At 37.4% G+C, this 19,043-nt stretch overlaps 1 protein-coding gene across 1 annotated transcript in view; it reads left to right on the plus strand.

Moving 5' to 3' along the window:
• The window catches only part of swap70b (switching B cell complex subunit SWAP70b), a 39,439-nt gene that overhangs the window by 12,588 nt on the left and 7,808 nt on the right, over positions 1 to 19,043 (plus strand). Inside the window, exons 3-9 of the mRNA XM_042495800.1 lie at positions 3,261 to 3,434; positions 5,885 to 6,112; positions 7,203 to 7,349; positions 7,466 to 7,574; positions 8,525 to 8,706; positions 16,637 to 16,744; positions 17,879 to 18,045. Coding sequence (XP_042351734.1) covers positions 3,261 to 3,434; positions 5,885 to 6,112; positions 7,203 to 7,349; positions 7,466 to 7,574; positions 8,525 to 8,706; positions 16,637 to 16,744; positions 17,879 to 18,045 — 1,115 coding nt within the window. The remainder of the gene's footprint in view (positions 1 to 3,260; positions 3,435 to 5,884; positions 6,113 to 7,202; positions 7,350 to 7,465; positions 7,575 to 8,524; positions 8,707 to 16,636; positions 16,745 to 17,878; positions 18,046 to 19,043) is intronic.

The following is a 19,043-nucleotide window of genomic DNA, read 5'->3' on the forward strand; positions in this document are numbered from 1 at the left end:
TGGTGATATTTTCACAGTAGAAAGTCTGTTACAGTAACTCCCCAGCTGCAAGTTCACTGCTATACTAAGCTACACACTAATACCAGGGAAACATGGACTCTACGCTCTCCTCGATCTCAGATCATATTCTTGCTGGAACAATAACATAAGTTGTTAAGATTTTGGTTGAGGAGCTTTTACTCGTAATTTTTCATGGTAGAAAGTGTCGCTATACTCTTAGAACCCAAAATACAAGTATGAACCTGAAAATGAGTATAATAGGTCCTCTTAAAAGTCTGTAGTCCTAATATTTTTGTGACTTAAGTATTACTGTAACTTTAAGTGCACTTTTTTTGTCTATTAGTTAAACCTTATGCAGCCTAATAGGACAACATTTTATCCTAATGGCATGACAATAATGTTCTGTGTATCTCAAAACTGTTGTGCTTTTAGCCGTTTCTAATATTTAGTCAATTCTTATTGAACTAAAATATGTACAGAACTCAGTCAGCTTTTTCACTGTATATACTTACATTCAGGGATAATAGTGCTTGTTTTGAACATACTGATCACATGGATGGACAGCAGAAGTATTTTGTGCTGCAGGAGTGATTTGAGAAATGCTTGAAATACATTATAATGAATGTACACTGAAGCTGAAGGGTTGCGGCTAATTAGTTTTAGAGAACTGATGTATAGGTGTTAAACTACAAACTTTTACAGCCCATGTTGGATCCTACAGGAGATGAGTTGTTTCAAAGATGTTTGGGTGGAGAATCACTTTAACATCCAGTGCAGGTTTCCACACAGGCACTCACTCTTAAATTAACACAATGGAGAGTTACATCAGATCCTGTGTAGCTTTTAGAAAAGTTCTCTCCAACTGCAGTTTATTCACTTGGGCTGAATGTCTCTCACAGAGCACAGAAAATAAAAAAATAATTAAACAATGGTGAGAGAATTCAGGGTATTATGGTTTACTAAGATGTGAAAATAAACCACTGACTCAGCAGCTCTAAGCTTTACATTGATGTGACGTCACAGCTTCAGCTCTTAGATAACTCGTATGAACAAATAATAATAAGCCTAAAATACTACACTCACAGTAAAAATATCAGAATACATAACAATTCATACATTTTTGACTTTACTTAATAGGATCAACATCAGAGGTTTTTTTGAAAATGTATACTTGTACTTAAAGAAAAAAGTGAGTATATAGTCTCCAAAATCACTTCATAAAGACTTGTACGGACTGAATTACCATGACGACGCATTAACCACTTCAGCGTAGACAGATGCCAGTTGTTTTCAGTTGTGGGGATATGTCAACTCTGCAAACTTGTTTATTTCTGTTATCATTTTCATTTTCAGCTGTAACTGCAACCTTTAAAGATATATAGTTAAACATGGTGGGCCGACCTATCAGACATGTCTGCTGTGCTTAGTTTCTGTACTGTGTTGTTTTGCTCCCGTCTTTGATAAACTAAATCTAACATTATGGCACCCAAGCTAAGCGATGTTCTGCTGTGGATGGGAGCTGCAGCAAAATGTATTTTCATCCACTTTAAAAAAAAAAAAAAAAAACTCAAGAAAAACGTCACAATAAATATGTTAGTTTAAGTCCACACTATATTTAGAAGACTATCTCGGCTTTACCTTACACCCTAACACGGCAAGTGTACACTGTCTGACGGCAAGCTTAGGCAGAAAAAATATTTTAAATATAGCGTACACTTAAACAGGTAATATTTTTTTCAGATGGACCTTTTAGGTGGCAGATCAATTGAGCCATTGTTTGCTTAGGACCGTCTGATTATATTTATGTAAAATGGGGGGTTTACTACTCGAAAGTTATTGTAAACAAACATTGTGATTTAATCTATTAGGTCTAAATAATTACAATTTTTAGCTATAAAATGAAATCTTTCTAATTTTGGCCAATATCATTTCATACTCTCGAAAGATTTCTGTTTTTCTTATGTAAATTTAACTTAACAAAAAAATCATTGAAAAGAACCTTTAAACTGAATGTCGATTGGAATCCTGTGTTTGTAATAATAATAATAATAATAATAATAATAATAATAATAATAATAATAATAATAATAATAATAATGATAACAATAATAATAATAATAATAATAATAATAACAACCATCTTTGAACAAATTTCTGTGACAGTTCATGTAAAATGAAGGGTTTTTTTGTTCATCATCCTTGCTCACAGGCTTGACTATATCTGTATTTATTTGATTTTTTTTTTTTGAGATATTATTATGTTGTTATCATAATGCTTCCATTATGTGTGAAAGAGAAAATGTCGTGTAATGAATCCAGTTTCTGCATCACTGGCTGTTTGAAACCACAAAAGTAAACGACCGCATAATTTCTCTTAACAGTGGGTTTTTAAAAAAGCCAAATTTAGACTGTAAATGTGACACTGGGTGTTTTAGCTTCAGTGTTCACTTCATGTTCAGATTAGTGAGCGCTGGGAGCTTCTTTTTTTTTTTTTTTTTTTGTCTGGTGGCTTGTTTGACAGGGCAACTGCCAGCAGGACGAGATGTGTTTCTCATCCACACGACTGCACAGTCGTCCTGCCAGGAGTCTCCATGGCGACGCTCCTGTTCAGCGGCTCAAGGAGAACAGTTCCCCTCCACAGCACCGATTGTACCTTTCTCAAGAGCTTTCCTCCAATTTCTCTGAACCCTAGAACTCTGTGTATTCAGGATGTTGTGTCACTGAGTCTTCAGATATTTTGAACACCATCACTGTTTTTTCACATATCTTTACTCTTTTTTCTTTGTTGTTAATTTTGTTTTACAACCTCTGCTTTAAGTAGTGGTTCATAAACTGGGGATCAGGAACCTTTGTGGTCACAAGATAAACCTGAATGATTGTGAGACATATACTGTAACAATGACACACTTTTTTTTAACAAATGTTAATGTTTCCAGACTTTTCTCTAATCTTTTTGGTCGTAAAATATTAAACAGTGATACCTTTTCCAGCCTCAAAAAATAATCAAATGGGCGAAATGAAGGCAGAACCCATGACTTACTCTTCAGCTCACAGTTAATAGAAAAATGAAACTTATGCTTCACTTTAAAAAAAAAAAAAAAAAAAAGTTTGAAACCTGAAGGAGCAGAGGGAGTGTTTGCCAACTCAGGGTTTTGGATCTGTGTTTTGTGCTTGTCGGACGTTCTCTTTACAAACTGAACTGTTTGCTTCAGAAACAAACTGACTCACCAAAGTTGTTCTGCTGTGCTGCTCCACCTCAGGTGACAGGCAACTTTGACCGGCAGGACTTCAACAAAATGTGCTGGACGTTGAGCTCGAGGAAAAACCTCGATCAAAGCCAACTGCTCATCTCCAACGACGACGCCTTCAAAGTCTGGTGCATCTTCAACTTCCTGTCTGAGGACAGATACCCGCTCACCATCGTCACTGAGGAGGTGAGTGTAAAAGGAGACGTTAAAGGAGCAGCATTTTGCTTTACCAATTTGTGACAAATTGATGTTGTACTACTTTACAGTGATGGAATGTACCCAAGTACTTTTACTAAGGTACTGCACTTAGGTACAAGTTTGAAATACTTGAGTGTTTTCTTTTCATGCCACTTTTTACTTTAACTCAGCCACATCTCAGGGGGAAATATTTTACTCTTTATTTCACTACATTTATCTGACAGCTTTAGTTGCTTTACAAATCAAGATTACTGCACAGAAAACATACAAAGCACTTCTACAATGATGCTTTGTTATAAATTAAACTTCCCAACAGTTATTATACAATTAGTTGATTAATCAACGAGTCAATCAACAGAAAATAAATCTGCAACTATTTTGAGATAATTTAGGTTGATGATTTGATGTGTTAGAGTACTTTAACTTTTAATACTTTGAAGGGAAAATTTCCCCCCCTACATTAGGTAATTGTAATAGTGTTGATTTGAGAAAGCGCAGTTCTCTTTGCATGTGTGAAGATGCATTGTTCACAACATCCCGGCAGCTCGGGTTCTCGGGGCCTCCCACTGGGCCATATCTTCTTGCACAGCTAATGCAGCGGCAGCCTCTGCCCTCTCTGCTTCTCTGAATATCTAAGTCAGTCAAAACACTGTAACATGTATCTTCATCTATAACATCCCCTGCACTTATATTTTGGGATGCCATTTTCACTGTTAGAAATGTAGTTTGCAATACAATCAAAAGGAACAAGTTCTGTTTTTGAGCGGCATCTTGAGCACGCCCCCTCGCCATCTGGAGGCAGATACTAGAAATCCAAGCTCCAATGGCCTCAAGTGAATCAGGCTGTTTGGGGTCTGTGAACACTGATCAACTGAAAATATCACTGGCTGCTCCATCAAAATACTTTTACTCAAGACCATATGATAACAGGTAACAAACCTGAATCCGGCCCTGAAGTAAAAACATAAACTAATTAGGTTCAACAGCATGTAAATAACTCGGATAGGGCTGGGCTATCAGTGCCGACACAATATCTGACTGTAGCATTACAGTATTAAACAAATACCGTTATACCTCAGTTTGTGGAATATAAACATTTTCTAAGTCTTTATTGTTAATGGCAAAGAGCTCAATGCATTACCGGTATAAAACACAGCGTGCGGTTAAGAGAATTTCTTGATTTTAGATTCAGCTGTGTTTGATTACAAAGTAAGAAGAGAATCTGATGTCCATGTTCAATCGATACTCTTGTCTAAGGGCTAGATAATTTTTTTGTTTTCCATAAAACTTTGTTTTAAGCCCTTTCAAACCTGGATTGACATCACTTTTCTTGTGCTGAATTCAGGTAACTCCCCTGTATTTTAGCTTTTGAACCCTGAGTGAATTGGTTTGATTTTTTCTGTTTTTTAAATTTAAAAAAACTGAATAAATTAGTGATTCAAATAACAAGGCTAATACCCAAAACGAAAATATATTTACAATTATCAAAATTATATATTTACACTTATTTTAAAGAATTAAAAAAAAATGTAGGCACTTTTTTTTGGTAATTTCCGTTTCCTTTATTTTAACTTTACTTTTTTGGCTAAAATTCAAAATTTTCCCAGATTTTGATGGGTTAATGCTGCTGTCAGTGAAGGCTTGGGTTTGGTCACGGCTTTAGACACTTGAATACTTTTTCTTCCAAATACAAAATTCAATATTCTATTATTGAAGAAGGAAAGATCGGATCAGATTTTAGGTCCATAGTTAAGGGTCCTAATTGATCCACTATCAACTGCCATCTAACTTGTATCCCTGCAGCAAACTGTCTGCACTTTAAAATGTTGTCTGTGTACTACAGTAACTGTCTTAATAGAACTCAACAGAAGAACTTAATATTTGAAAAGCACTCTCTCCCAAATGTTTGGTCAATCATCAAAATGGTGGAAGTATTTAACACAAATGTTGCAACAGAATTGAACTGACTATCTACTCCACTCACGACTCATTTAAATAGCTTTTGTTCATTTCAGAATGAATATAGATGTTACAGACTCAAATACAGAACTGGATTTTAGTACTAGTGTTTGTACATTACCATATGGGGGTTCAGTGTTTACCAGTAACTGGTCAGTTGAAAAATGTCTGTTGCTCAAGAGCAGAAAAGGAAGTTTCCAGCTTCCTGTTCTTTTACAAACGCTGGATTTATTGTTGGGTACAACAAACATCAGAGCTGAATCACAGGAAGAAATGTAGATTTATATCCTCCAGTCAGCTCGTGTAGAGATGTAAAGAGGGAAAAATACAGGACAGAGACGGATATCTTCAATACTGATGAAATGTTTAATTTAAAAGTAAAGAAATCTTGTAACTGTTTTGCTTGTGTTTGTCATTTTGGTGTGTTGGTGTTAAAACACTTGCATGTGCACGTGTCTTGCACGTGTCTCCTTGCACAGATTGAGTACTTTCTGCGTAAACTGACTGAGGCGATGGGGGGCAGTTGGGTGGAGGAGCGTTTTGAGGACTACAAGCTGCAGCTGAACTCGAAGCAGCAGAGTCTGAATGCCTGGGAGCTCATCCGCCTGGTGGGCTCGGGCCACTTCAGTAAGGGCATGGACCGCCAGACGCTCTCCATGGGCATCAACGAGGTCTACCAGGAGCTCATCATGGATGTGCTCAAACAGGTGGGCGACACACCTGCACAGTCTTGGTAACTGATGGTTAAATAAACTCCATCTGTTCTCGCACAGCTCATGTTTGGTTCACAATAATAATGGAGGCAGACATACATACAGATCCCCTGGAAACAATGAAAAACACAAACTACTAACAAGTATTGTGTGTGTATCTAAAGCCTGATTCATATTCTTCCTCTGTACTATAGAGCACCATAAACTATCAAATACGCATAAGTGAGCCCCACTGTTGCACTACATGACATGTTCCTTCATTATTATTATTAGCAAACACTGCAGCTTATTTTGACTCAATCCCACATACACAATTCTACCGCTACACATATTGATTAGAGAACTAAATGTGTTTTCATCTACAGTTGAACAGTCTCCAATGAATGCAGGATTTCCTCTTTGACTGACGTTTGCTAAAAATTTCAGTGACTAGCAGTTTTATGAAGTTATTCACTCTTTACTTTACATTTATTAGAGGTGTTGCAGTGTAATGGTATTGGCAATAACCATGATATTTAAAAATGAAAAACTGATATCATTTTAATGATAAATATCTGATAATATTGTGTAAATAAGCCAGTGCCTCTTGAGTCATCTACACGTCTTTATGTTCGTGCTCTCTCTGTCAGTTGGAAAGTGCTTGGAGATGGCTCACAAAGTGCATCAGCTGAGAGGTTAACATATTTGCACAAAGAAAATGTAAAAGTACTCGTAACCTCAAGACAAACACACAGATAAGACTGATTGACAGATTGATTTAGAACAGAATAAGTCAATAAAACAACCCCATGCAAACATACATTACATAAAATAAGGAAGTGAGAGTTTGTGAGCATGTGTGGCAGGTCTGTATATTTTCATGTCAAGAATGGACTGAATGTGTTCTTGGGGTCATGTAGACGCTACAAAAAAGCATGCAAAAACATAAAACATTTTTAAAGTGAGTTAAAGAAAGATCACAAAATTTAAATGTCCAATACCAGTCTGCAAATGATCATTTTATAATGGAAGTCAGTTAATGTTGAGGCCAGTCGTGGGTTGAAATTACCTGATTGATGTCCTCTTCCTCTCTCTCTCTCTGCAGGGCTACATGATGAAGAAAGGTCACAAGAGGAAGAACTGGACGGAGCGCTGGTTCATGCTGAAGCCAAACTCCATCTCCTACTATGTCGGCGAGGACCTGGCAGAAAAGAAAGGAGATATCTTACTGGATGGAAACTGCAGTGTGGAGGCAAGAACCTAGTTCTTTTTAAGAAAAGTCTCCCACTTATTTCTCAGCCTTCATAGCGATTGATCTGATATCTGAGGCCAGAGTGTCTAATCTTTATCTGTTGTTTTCCTCTGCAGCCTCTACAAGATAAAGAAGGAAAGAAGTGTCTCTTCCTCATCAAGTCGTCACATAAAAGCTTTGAAATCAGTGCGTCGGACAAGAAGAAGAAGCAGGAGTGGATCCAGGGTGAGTAGTGACGTAACTTCAGGCATCATTTCTCTTATTACTTATCGGATACCCACTGTATAATTCTGTGGCAGTAAGCCTCAACATGTGACTCATTAGGCAACTTAGTGATTCACTCCATACTGCGGCATGTGCACTTTTTTTTTGTTTTTGCAAGATATTTTTTACCAAAAACACTGGGAGCCAAAGCTGCATGTTAGGGATACTGAATGTTTTGGTTTTCTCTGTAAATGTTTAGTTTGTAAAGTACTTCATACATTTCAGTGGGGAAGATGGAATTAAATTCATGTTTAAACACAAAATTCTTGTCCTATATTGCAGTTTTTGTCAATTTTAAGAAGTCGGGAAATTGTTATGAAAATTGATTTCACATAGGTAAATAAATAATAATAATCTGCAATTATATTATAATTATAATTATATTATTGAATGCCAGAAAATAGTGAAATAAGCCCCGAAATCAAAGTCATATTTTCAAATATCAGATTCAGTTCACAATATTAAACGATAAAGAAAAAAAGCAGCAGTGTCATATGCAAGATGCTGAAAGTTTAAAATATGTTTTGTGTGTTGTGTGTTTGTGTGCATTTGGAATATATGTGTGTGTGTGTGTGAAGCATCCATGTATAGCCAAAAAGTACACTTAATAGTTCTTGTAAAAAGACAGAAAACAACTAATTGATTATGATTAATAGTTGACGATTGTTTGTCGCTTGACTTGTCTTTCAATTGACTATTTCAGCTCTAGTACAAAGGCTATTGCCAAACAGGTTTTGTATTTTACTACAGTTTTATCACATAATTGTTGTGATACATCATTAATAATTATTCATCCAAAGCTTCAGCTCTTCTCTGACTATTTGGACTTTTTTTAAAATTAGTTTTACTTTTGTGAACATACATTCACAGACATGCTCTTAATATCTCCTTAATGTTTTTTTCCCTCTCAGCCATTCAGACCTGTGTCAGCTTGCTGCGTCAGGGTCGTCCAGCGCCGCACCGCGAGGCTCGACAGAAGCGGAGGGAGATGCGACTGAAACAGCAGGCCGAGCAGGAAGAGCTGGAGCTGAGGATGAGTGAGCTGCAGACGGCTAATGAGGCTAAACAGCTTGAACTGGAGAACATGAGGAAGGTAAGGAGAGAAGAAACAAACACGTTAAATGTTCGCGCTGTGAATCAGGAAACGTCTGGTGCATCGCCAGTTCCTTTTTGTAGTCAAAGCTAAAATAGCTAAGTGTGGAAGTGTTTCTTTGACACAAGAAGGAGCCAAGTTTAAACAAGGCGTGTATATTGGACAGATTCTCCCCTATCTAGTTTGGGTTTCAGAGATTTTAACTGTTGACGCAACCTGATTTTCCTTTGGGTCCAAAAAAGAAATGTGCATCAGTCTTGAAGGTTCTTTTCCATTATTTAACTGCAGATACGTTTCACGCCCTTGAGCGGAGGTAGTAACAGAGCAGCAGAATCAAGGTCTATGAAAAAGGGTACAGAACGCAGCACTGGACCATGGGTGTGGGCATGTGATGATTTGAAGGTGTGTTATGCCTGCAGCCCACCCCAGGAGATTTAAAAAGGCAGCCAGCAGCAGTTAGCGGTTAACCTGGAGAAGAACAGTAGCCGAAAATGTCAGAAAAACTGGGAAAATAATGATATTTGGAAGCTCCCTTCCCACCCAGCAGCAGACAAAATCAGCCGCCATATCGGACAGTAAATGACTGTTATTGTTTAGAAAGGGCTTTGTACGCACAGTGTTCTATGTCACACTAGAGGCAGATGCTGTTCTGTTAAACGTCATGCCACCTGTTTTGTTTCAGCGATGCCGACATGCTATCTAAAGTCACACACTGGAGCTGCATGATGCTGCCGTTGTTTGGTTTAGTTTAAAAATGCAGAGGCGGCATTAAGAAAGGAGTTTTTGTTGTTGCAGCTCTATAGCACAATCTTTGTGAAAAAAGGGCTTGTTTGGGCTGATGTGGTGACTGAGGTGCTGCAGACACAAAAAATGAAGAAAAAATGAAGTAAACTAAAACTAGAAATAATAAACCCAAACACAGATAACAGGTGTAAGCACTGTGCACCTGAAACACCAGGATGTGTTTATAGTTTAAGGGGGGGGGGGGGGTATCCAGGAAAAAATTAATTGGAATTTGTTCATGAATGAAGTCTGAGGGATTTCCCCAGAGGTAATTTCTTAACTTGTAAGATAAAGAAATTACTCCAGTTAAAAAAAAAAAAAAAAAAAAAAACATGGGAAGGAGGTGAGGCTTTCCGGTTCCAGGGTCAAGCTTAAAGTGACCTGAAGGAAGAAGCCATGTTTTTCTACCTATGCATCTCTGCAGTTTGAAAAGACCTTTGTGTTTCAGGCTGAGTGTGTACTTCAGACACACTTGTTCGCTTTCATAGCTGACTCTGCTGTTTTGATATGAACTGTCCGTTCTGCTCTTTATCAGGAAAGTTTCCTAAGTTGAAAAGTAAACTCACGCATGGATCTCTCTTCACCCTCTGTATTCAGGGCTCTTTTGTAGATTCGCAACCTTTGTTTGGTTATCGCTGATTGAATCCCTGAAGCTCAGACTGACTTTTGGCCGTGTTGAAAAATACTTACTCAATGAGGCCAATTAGAGAGGACTCTCTTAAAAAAATGTAGAAAAAAAAGTGTGGGTCAACTTTTCACTTCAACACAGTGCCATAATAAAGGTGTGCAAGAAAACACTCTTTTTAGATTAATTTGTAATATGGCCACTATATTGCGTCTGTTAAGACTGAGATTCGATAAAATAATTGCCGCCATGATAACTTCTCCTCTGTAGATTATTAAGCACTGTGAGGGGTGGAAGAAGTAATCAGATATTTTACTTGAGTAGATGTAGCAAACTACAGCATGGTTCCTACAGTTTAAAGCAAGTGGGGTCTAAGAATTTTAAAGACTTTTTTAATGCCACTCACAATAAAATTTAAGACAATTTTGATAACCAAAATTGAGTTTAAAAGCAAAACAAAACTGTAAAGCGCCAAGAATTACGCCAACTACAGTTAAGGGAAAATTTTGCCCAGACATTTATTGTATTTTTAAGATACCAATTATTTTTGACATATTCCAAAGCAATGTCAGAAAAAGCAATTCATAAAATCCTTTCCATGTCATAAAATTTTTAAGACTTTTTAGGGGTTAATTTAAAAAAAATTAATAACAATTAAGGCCTTATTTTTAGATTAACAACTTTAATGCCTTTTAAGACTTTTTAAGGATCTGCAGGAATACTGTACAGTGTAAAAATACTCTGTTACAAGTTCATTCATTCATTCAAAATCAGTCTCAAGTTAAAGTACAGTAAACATCGAAATCAAAAAGTACAAAAGTTAAAAGTCGTTAATGTGCAGACTGAGCCTTTTCAGAATAATATATAGTATTAACGGATTATAATTGTTGATGCATTCATGTATTCATCACTTTAATGTGGAGGCTAATGAAGGTGGAGTTGATTTTAATGACTTTATATACTTCTGGGTAGTTTAATCTAGTAAGAATAGTCATAATGCATTAGTTGATTTATATTTTTGCATTAATAGCTTAAATTTGCAAAATAAACTGCAAACTTTTTTTAAAAAATAATTATTACTTTAAACTAGGCATTCTGTGTCCCCTCTCAAGAGCTCTCCCTGAGTTTTTCTTTTCCTCAGCAGCAGTTTGTGACTCATGGAGTTAATTATTGTTCTTTTGATCCAGTCAGACCTGATCAGATTAATAGATGAAAGGAGCAGCTGCTGCGAGTAAATGAAAACTTTTAGAACCAGCAGAATAAATGTTTAAATGTTCCACTTAACCTGATGTTCTGTTGCTCCATCAGTGCACAGAGTGCGTTCTGTGCTCTGATAGTGTGGTGCTGTAAGTAACCGAACACTATACAGTCCAGCTCCAAAAATATGACATAGATTACAGGCAGCAGATGCTTTAATTGAGGTGGGCTGCCACAAATAAATGAATGTATGGGGAGCCCTGCTTATACTGTCAAGCACAGTACAAGTACCTCAAAATTGTGCTGAAGTACTTGAGTAAATGTACTTAGTTCAACTCCACGAGTATCAGGAAGGAAAAATATTTTCCTGAATAGAAATACTTTCTGATTTGGTTATATCATCATCGTATCTGCAGTTACAGTGAGTACTGCTGATGTCACCACAACAAAAAGCCACAAAGCTGATTCTACAACATTCCTCAGAGACGACGTCACGCCTTAAAGTAACACAAACTGAGTTACGTGCATCATCTGAAGATCCCTAAATAGATAACAAACTGCTGGTGTCAGACACCCACACCCACACCCACACCTACACACACACACACACACATACACACACATACACACACACACACACACACACACACACACACACACACACACACACACACACACACACTGTTCACACAACAATTAAAGTAGGTCACCTAAAAACTCTGTTGGGTCTCCTCTGAAACTCACTGGCAGCTCATGAATACCAATAATAGCTCAGCTCCACCCCGCAGCCTCAGACTGATGAATGGTGTGTCATGGCTGCAAACAGAGGAATGTGTATTGAACCAGGAAGGAGGAGGAGGAACGACATCAGTCTCCATTAAACATGTTTTTCCAGTAAACCTCCCCGATCCTGACTCACACTTCTGCCTGTTGACACTGCTGACTGACTGGTAGCGATTGTGTAGATTGCCCAAATTCTGATGACGAGTAGCTGCTTCCTGTTCACACTGTGAATGGCTTTTAGGTTAACAGGAAGTCAGGATGGCATAAAGTGATTGAAACATATCATGGTGAATGATTTGACTCTACACAGTTCAGCTCTGTGCATCAAAAGAGAAAATGAAGTGGGGAAAGTAAAATTACTAAAAAATCCGGAGGGAGTGAGATCAAAACAAACTTGTATTTTTAGCCACTGAGCTCTTTAGCAGAAACATGTGGCAACTGTTTTTGTTATTGTTCACCAATGCAATGTAAATATTATTATATATTAGACCACTGCCACGTGATGGTATGGAGAATTATTTCTTCTCACACAGGTGCAGAACGTACATGCTAGTTAGCTGCAGTCTTTGCCAAAGAACTTGCACATGAACACAGCACAGAGACACAGGCAACTTGAAGCGATGCAACAGTCATTGTTGCCAATACATATCGATTTGGTGTGTCTGGACCTCAACCCAATAGCGTCAGCGTGTTGGGTGACATTTAAAATATGGGTCAGGCAGCACTTTCTAAACAATAACATGGCAATAACTATCATTTACCATCCCTGTTTGTCTCGTCCTCTGGTCTGGGGGTAAGGTGGTCCTGGACCTCACTGTATCCCCAGCTGGCGACATTTTCAGTTGCTGTTCTTCTTTAAATTAGCTGTTAACTGCTGCTAGCTGCTTTTTAAATCATGTGGTGGTGGACTGCGCATATAACACATCATCAAAATATCGCACCTGTCCCAACCTGCTGGCTCACAACTCTGTCCCCCCAATCTGTGATCGTACCTTTTATTCAGAAAGACGAGGTGGAATAATAGCACAACAGCCCTGCCTTGAACAGGCTATGTAAAAGGGGCTGTAGTTACATTAACACCTCTGACAGTGTCAACAAACTTGGTAATTGCCTTTTGGAGGTAGAGTTTGTAGCTGAGGTGTTGCATTAGATTGTACAGGTGTCCCTAATAAAGTGGACACTGTGTTTATTTATATTTATTTAATATTTAAGATTTTGTCAGGTATACAACAATGGAGTCCTGAGGGCCAGTTACCTAAAACTATTTAGAGTCAAAGCAATAAATACATTTGTAATATTCTTGTCAGAGTTATGAAGCTGGACATATGCAATGGTCTCAACCCTTGTGAAACTGGGCACGCATACAAAAGCCTTATTTCTGCTCCCACAGTTGGCCATAAATGGGTGTAGATGCCTTAATGACTCATTTCAATATCAATACTTCTGACAGCTCAAAGAGAGCAGTATGTGGATCAGTCGTTAAAAAGAACAGCAAAGAGGAAGCTCAGTTTTTCCACATTGTAAAGGCCCTCCAAAAGCACAAGAGCAGATTTTATATTCACACAGCTTATGTGGCTCCATATAGTGTCCATTCCACTAATTTGTCACATGTTCCTGTGCAACCTCACTAACAGTGACCAATCTCAATAATCACTACAAAATGTTAGATACATAATCAATGACCTAGTCTACAGCAATTTTATTAAAACAAATTTTATTAAGTACTTTACCAAAAGGATATGAAATTATGCCTTCAACAAAAGACTGATAAATGTGACCAATCACAATTATTATTTATAATAACACTTTTATTATTATAGTTCTTAGTATTAGTATTAGTAGTATTAGTATTAGTATTACCTGGCTGAGGTTTCCCTCATGTGTGCACACTTGCAAAGCATGTTCTGCTTTTATAAATAAACACTTTATGTGTCCAACAGACAGATTACAGCCATACATATAGCGTAGCCAATACCTCTAACTTCTGATGAAACTTTGCTGAGCCTAGTTTATTTGCTTGAAACCAGTTGATAGAAACATGTATTATTCATATTTTTTTCTTCTTTTTTTGCAGCATCTAAAAAGTTCTCTTAAAATTTGACTGACAATTGAATGAATATACGGCTATTGCCAATGACTGCTTCTTTATTGTAGCTATAAAGCATCATTCCAATTTCCAGTTATTTGTCAAAAGCAAAAAAAGTGGTCAAAGAAATCTCAGAGGATATTATCTTATAACTCACTTGTTCTAAAACTATAGTATACCTACCACTGGTGATACTCAAGCTCCCTCCAGAAGTACATAGAGGAATATTTTCAAACATAACACTATCAAAATACTTAATTATACTTATATAATTAAGTACTTAAAATTATGTAATTTAAAATTAGTTTTACCTTTCCTGTAATGTATCAGCCTGCTACGTTCACAATCATGAACACAGCACACACATACGTCCATGATTAGTTACAAAACAAACTGTGATGACTAGATAGTAAGCAGAAATTAACTGGTTTAAAAACACTGCAATCATAGGTCCACACTTAGTGACTATTAGGAGGAGAAGTGCAGATCAGGACGGGAATATTTGAGCAGCTCTGTTGAGACTGAAGTGGATTGTAGAGAACAAAACGCACGTGCTGGTGGCTCAAGCAACACCAGCAAAGTCACTGCAGCTAGCAGTTAGCAGCTAGCAGCTAGCATCTTTATTTTCTGATTAGACATAAAACTGCCTCCTTGTTAACTGTCCGTTGCCAAAAAGGTAGGCCTATACTTTTGTACAGTAATGACAGCTTTAATGGTGGTACCTAATATGGTGGTATTCTAATATTTCCTGAGGTGGTAAGCGGTATGAGAAGTTTGAGAACAATTCTTTTAAGTTAACTGAAACCACAGTGATCATCGCTGTGTTGAGGAGGTTTTCAGCACAGTGCAATGCTGCCATGTTGCAGTCATCAGCAGGGCTGTGACAGGTTGTGAAATGCAGCAACAGTAAGTCAAACTAGTCCACATCGTAGTTGTGTAATACAGAGAACAACAATTTGTCTTTGTGCAGGACGATACTGCTCTCCCATGAAAGCACAACAATCTGCCATTGAGGTGAAAGTCCTGTCTCTCATAGATGGCTGCATGAATGCACAATGACCAACCACACATGTACAGAGAGAGAGAGAGAGAGAGAGAGAGAGAGAGAGAGAGAGAGAGAGAGAGAGAGAGAGAGAGAGAGAGAGAGAGAGAGAGAGAGAGAGAGAGAGAGAGAGAGAGAGAGAGGCTCAGGGTCGTCTGCAGTGATCTCTGGGTTCACAGATATACAATAGGCACTCTGGCTCCCACACTACGCTGCTATATACAATAGGCTGCCACAGTCGTAAGACAATTCACAGCTGGGTGACACGAAAAGTCAACATGAGGTTACTGCTTTAACAATCTGCACAACTCAAAGAAATTGAGTTAATTTCCCCTGTTACACTTGCTTTTATGTACAAAACAATAGAGACATGGTGCAAAAAATTAACTTCTGAGTAAAAAAATGTTAAAAGTATGAACGATAAAGGAAAAAATACAAACATCTTATAAAAATGAATTCCATGAACTCAAATATCAGTCCTGTTCTCTCACATTTTAACAAGAAAGAAAGAAAAGAAAAAAAACCCAAACAAAAATAGATGACAACTAAAGAGAAACAAACTGAGATCTCACTGTGCTATTTCAAATATAGAGTGTAGAAGTACAGCAGAGTTATATGTGAATTTATGCATTTACACTTACAATGTACACTACTGGGAAGCTTGTTGAATGATATAAAAATAAAAAAATAAAGCCCTTTAAGTTTATTTAGCATAATTGCTGTTTTTATTTCAAAAGTGAAATGCTCTTAATTGAAGCCTGTAAATAATAGATATTTTAGTTTAGTGCATACAGTTTTATAAGACACTTGTTTCTGTAGGTTAAAACAAAAATGTCTGAGTTGTGTGTAAATGTGAAGGTTTGGGGAGGATGTGTATCCTCTGAGGAAAAGGGAGAAGCAGAGGAGGATGCTGAGGTCGACAACTCGTTTATTTTCTACAAAAGTGAGGAAAAGACACACTCTGTTAATATATTTTGTCAATTTAGTGTTCACAATTTCCCAGATTACCACTGAATTTCTAGAGAGCGCTTCTGTAAGAATGTTTCAGCACTATTTTTGTTCACTCTCAATTCCTCTTTAGAGCTTGCATTTCTCTCTTTGAATAGTTATTTAAAAGCATTTTTTAAACTTGACAAAGTTAATACATTCACCACTATTCACCCATTCACCCTAACCCACTATAAACTGTAGGCCACAGTTCGCTTGTTGGCCTTCAAACTAAAACAAGAAGAGTGTATTTCAGACAGTGCTAAGGTCTAAGGTCTTCAAATGTTTTTGCTGTCTTTATTTCTGTCACATACGTTTCCCAGGAATTTAAGGGTAAAAACATGTTAACAGAAAACAGAGAATGTGCTTATAACAGGTGCTTCTGACTACTGGAAATATGTTACCTTTTTTGTTTCCTTTTGTCCAGGCTCTGGAGGAGGCAGCAGCTAATGCAGCAGAAGAAGAACGAAGGCGACTTCAGACCCAGACTGAACTCCAGGACCGCTATAGGACGGACCTAGAGAGAGAGAAAATGGTACATTACTCCTCGTCATTTTCCACTGAATTATTACGTCAGACCAAAGTGGTGGAGCAACTTAAATACAACTTCTTCTTTTTGAAATAATATAGGCTGTTTATCATTAGTTAATTACAATAGTTGAATTGATTATTTATCTACTGGTATCAGGTTAAATTGAATGTAAACAAGGTACGAGGGAGAACAACATGAAGTAAACTTCAAGTTAAGACACTGCAGCTCAGAGTGGAACTCGATAGTAAAGGAGCTACTTTAAGTTGTGTTGATGTCTTCACTACACATTGAATAATACAGTTTGTGGTGAGGAAGTTCCCATGTAGCTTAATATTGACACGCTTTGCTGTTTGATTGTACCGAGAAACACGCACCAGCAAGAAGGCATCTATATTGCACCTGACTGCCTTTGGTGATAACATCTTGACATGCTCAGTACACAGCGTGGATGTGGTGTACCAGCGCAAGATATTCATCTTACATCAGCGACGATATGGCTTGTTTTTAAGAGGAAGTAACTTTAGTGTGATTTGGTTATTTTTACACACCAAATCTAACTCTGACAGGGTAAAATAGACTTTGTATTAACTCCCAAACATCCTTAAATTATTAACATCCTTAACATTTTTTCTTGATAGAATACTGAAACAATAAATCGATTATCAAAATTATTGATAAAGTTTGTATTAATCTCTGTGATAATTAATAAACACCTTAGCAGAAAATGTAAAGAAAAATTTCAAGTGATTAATCATCACATGCAAGTGGACTTTTGTACATAATGTGTGTACTTTACACCCACTATCACAGCTTTTATTCACTTTTAGGGTAAGATGTAAGTACTGATGTATTCCTTTAGGTATACTTATTAAATAAGCTGAGCTCTCACAGTCAGTATATTTGACTCAGGCATTTATTTTGCACACTACATGCACTGACATACATGCAGTATGCGGCGCACACACACCACAATTGCATATGCATTATTGCACCTGGACTACCAGATCTGCACTTACTTGATAACTGCTGTTTCCTTTTTTTTATGTAATGACAATAAAGATTCTCAAACAGTTCAACAGGACTGTTGATATTGACCTCCAGATGAAGTATTTACCTGTATTTTACCTGGATGGACAGGTACGGCAGCAGATGGAGGAGCAGGTGGCCCAGAAGTCCACTGAGCTGGAGCAGTACCTGCAGCGTGTTCGGGAGCTGGAAGACATGTACCGTCAACTGGAAGATGCTCTGGAGGACGAGAGGCGGGCCAGACAGGACGAGGAGGCCGTCAGGAGGCTGCAGGCACGGTCAGTCAAAAAAGAGAAATTTATCATCACATAGATCTATTGGAGAGGTGGCTGTACACAAATGTATTCAGTAACATAGGAAAAAGTCCATATACATTAGGGTTATATGAGCACAATCAAATTAGTATCTGTACAGATGAAAAAAGTCTTTATCTCTACTTAGAGCACAGAGCCGCAGCTTGAGAAAAGTCAATCAGAGTAGCTGTTTTCTATTGTTTGATTTCCAGAAACCATCACGATAATAATATAAAAAAGTAGCTAATGTCAATGCCTATAGACATGCTATATCTAAAGAACCGAAAACAGAATCTAAACCACATCACAAAAGACAGATCACTGCTCTACTCTTAATTATTTTAATAAATGTGACCACAAGACAGTGCCTCCAGGATGTCTCGGGCTGTTTTTGTGATTGTCGTGGCCTGAAATACCTAATTTTACGACAGCTTTTAAGAAAAAATTGCAAGACAAGTTGCGATATTTTCTGACATATTTTTTAGCATAAGAGTTTGAATTTTTTAAGTTACCCTTACATAGGATCACATCATGATATAATGCCTGTTCACAGCCACTATTGGCATAAAATAAAACAAATATGTAGTATAAGTCAGAGTCAGTCAGCTTAAAAGATGTTAGTGATGCCACAACTATTGTTTTACACCCTATAGAAAACAAACACTGTTTACTGAATTGTGGCTTAATTCTCCCCTTTTGTTGTGCTCCAAAAAAACAGACTGGGACATTATCAGTAAGAGCCAGGGCTGCAGGTGGTTTTCACTTAATTTTACTTAACACTTCCACAAGTTGACAAATTACCACGTGTACTAACAGCATGGGAAACAATACAGACAAAGAAACGCACCATTTCACACAGTTTGTTGAGGGTGAATATAAATAGGAATGGTAATATGCCAGCACTTAAAAGCTGTGAGAATACTGATGAATATCCACCACCTGCTGCTGTTTACATATTACCTGATAGACATCCAGCATCATAA

This window comes from Plectropomus leopardus, chromosome 11 (genome assembly GCF_008729295.1).
Source record: "Plectropomus leopardus isolate mb chromosome 11, YSFRI_Pleo_2.0, whole genome shotgun sequence".
Classification (NCBI taxonomy): Eukaryota; Metazoa; Chordata; class Actinopteri; order Perciformes; family Serranidae; genus Plectropomus; species Plectropomus leopardus.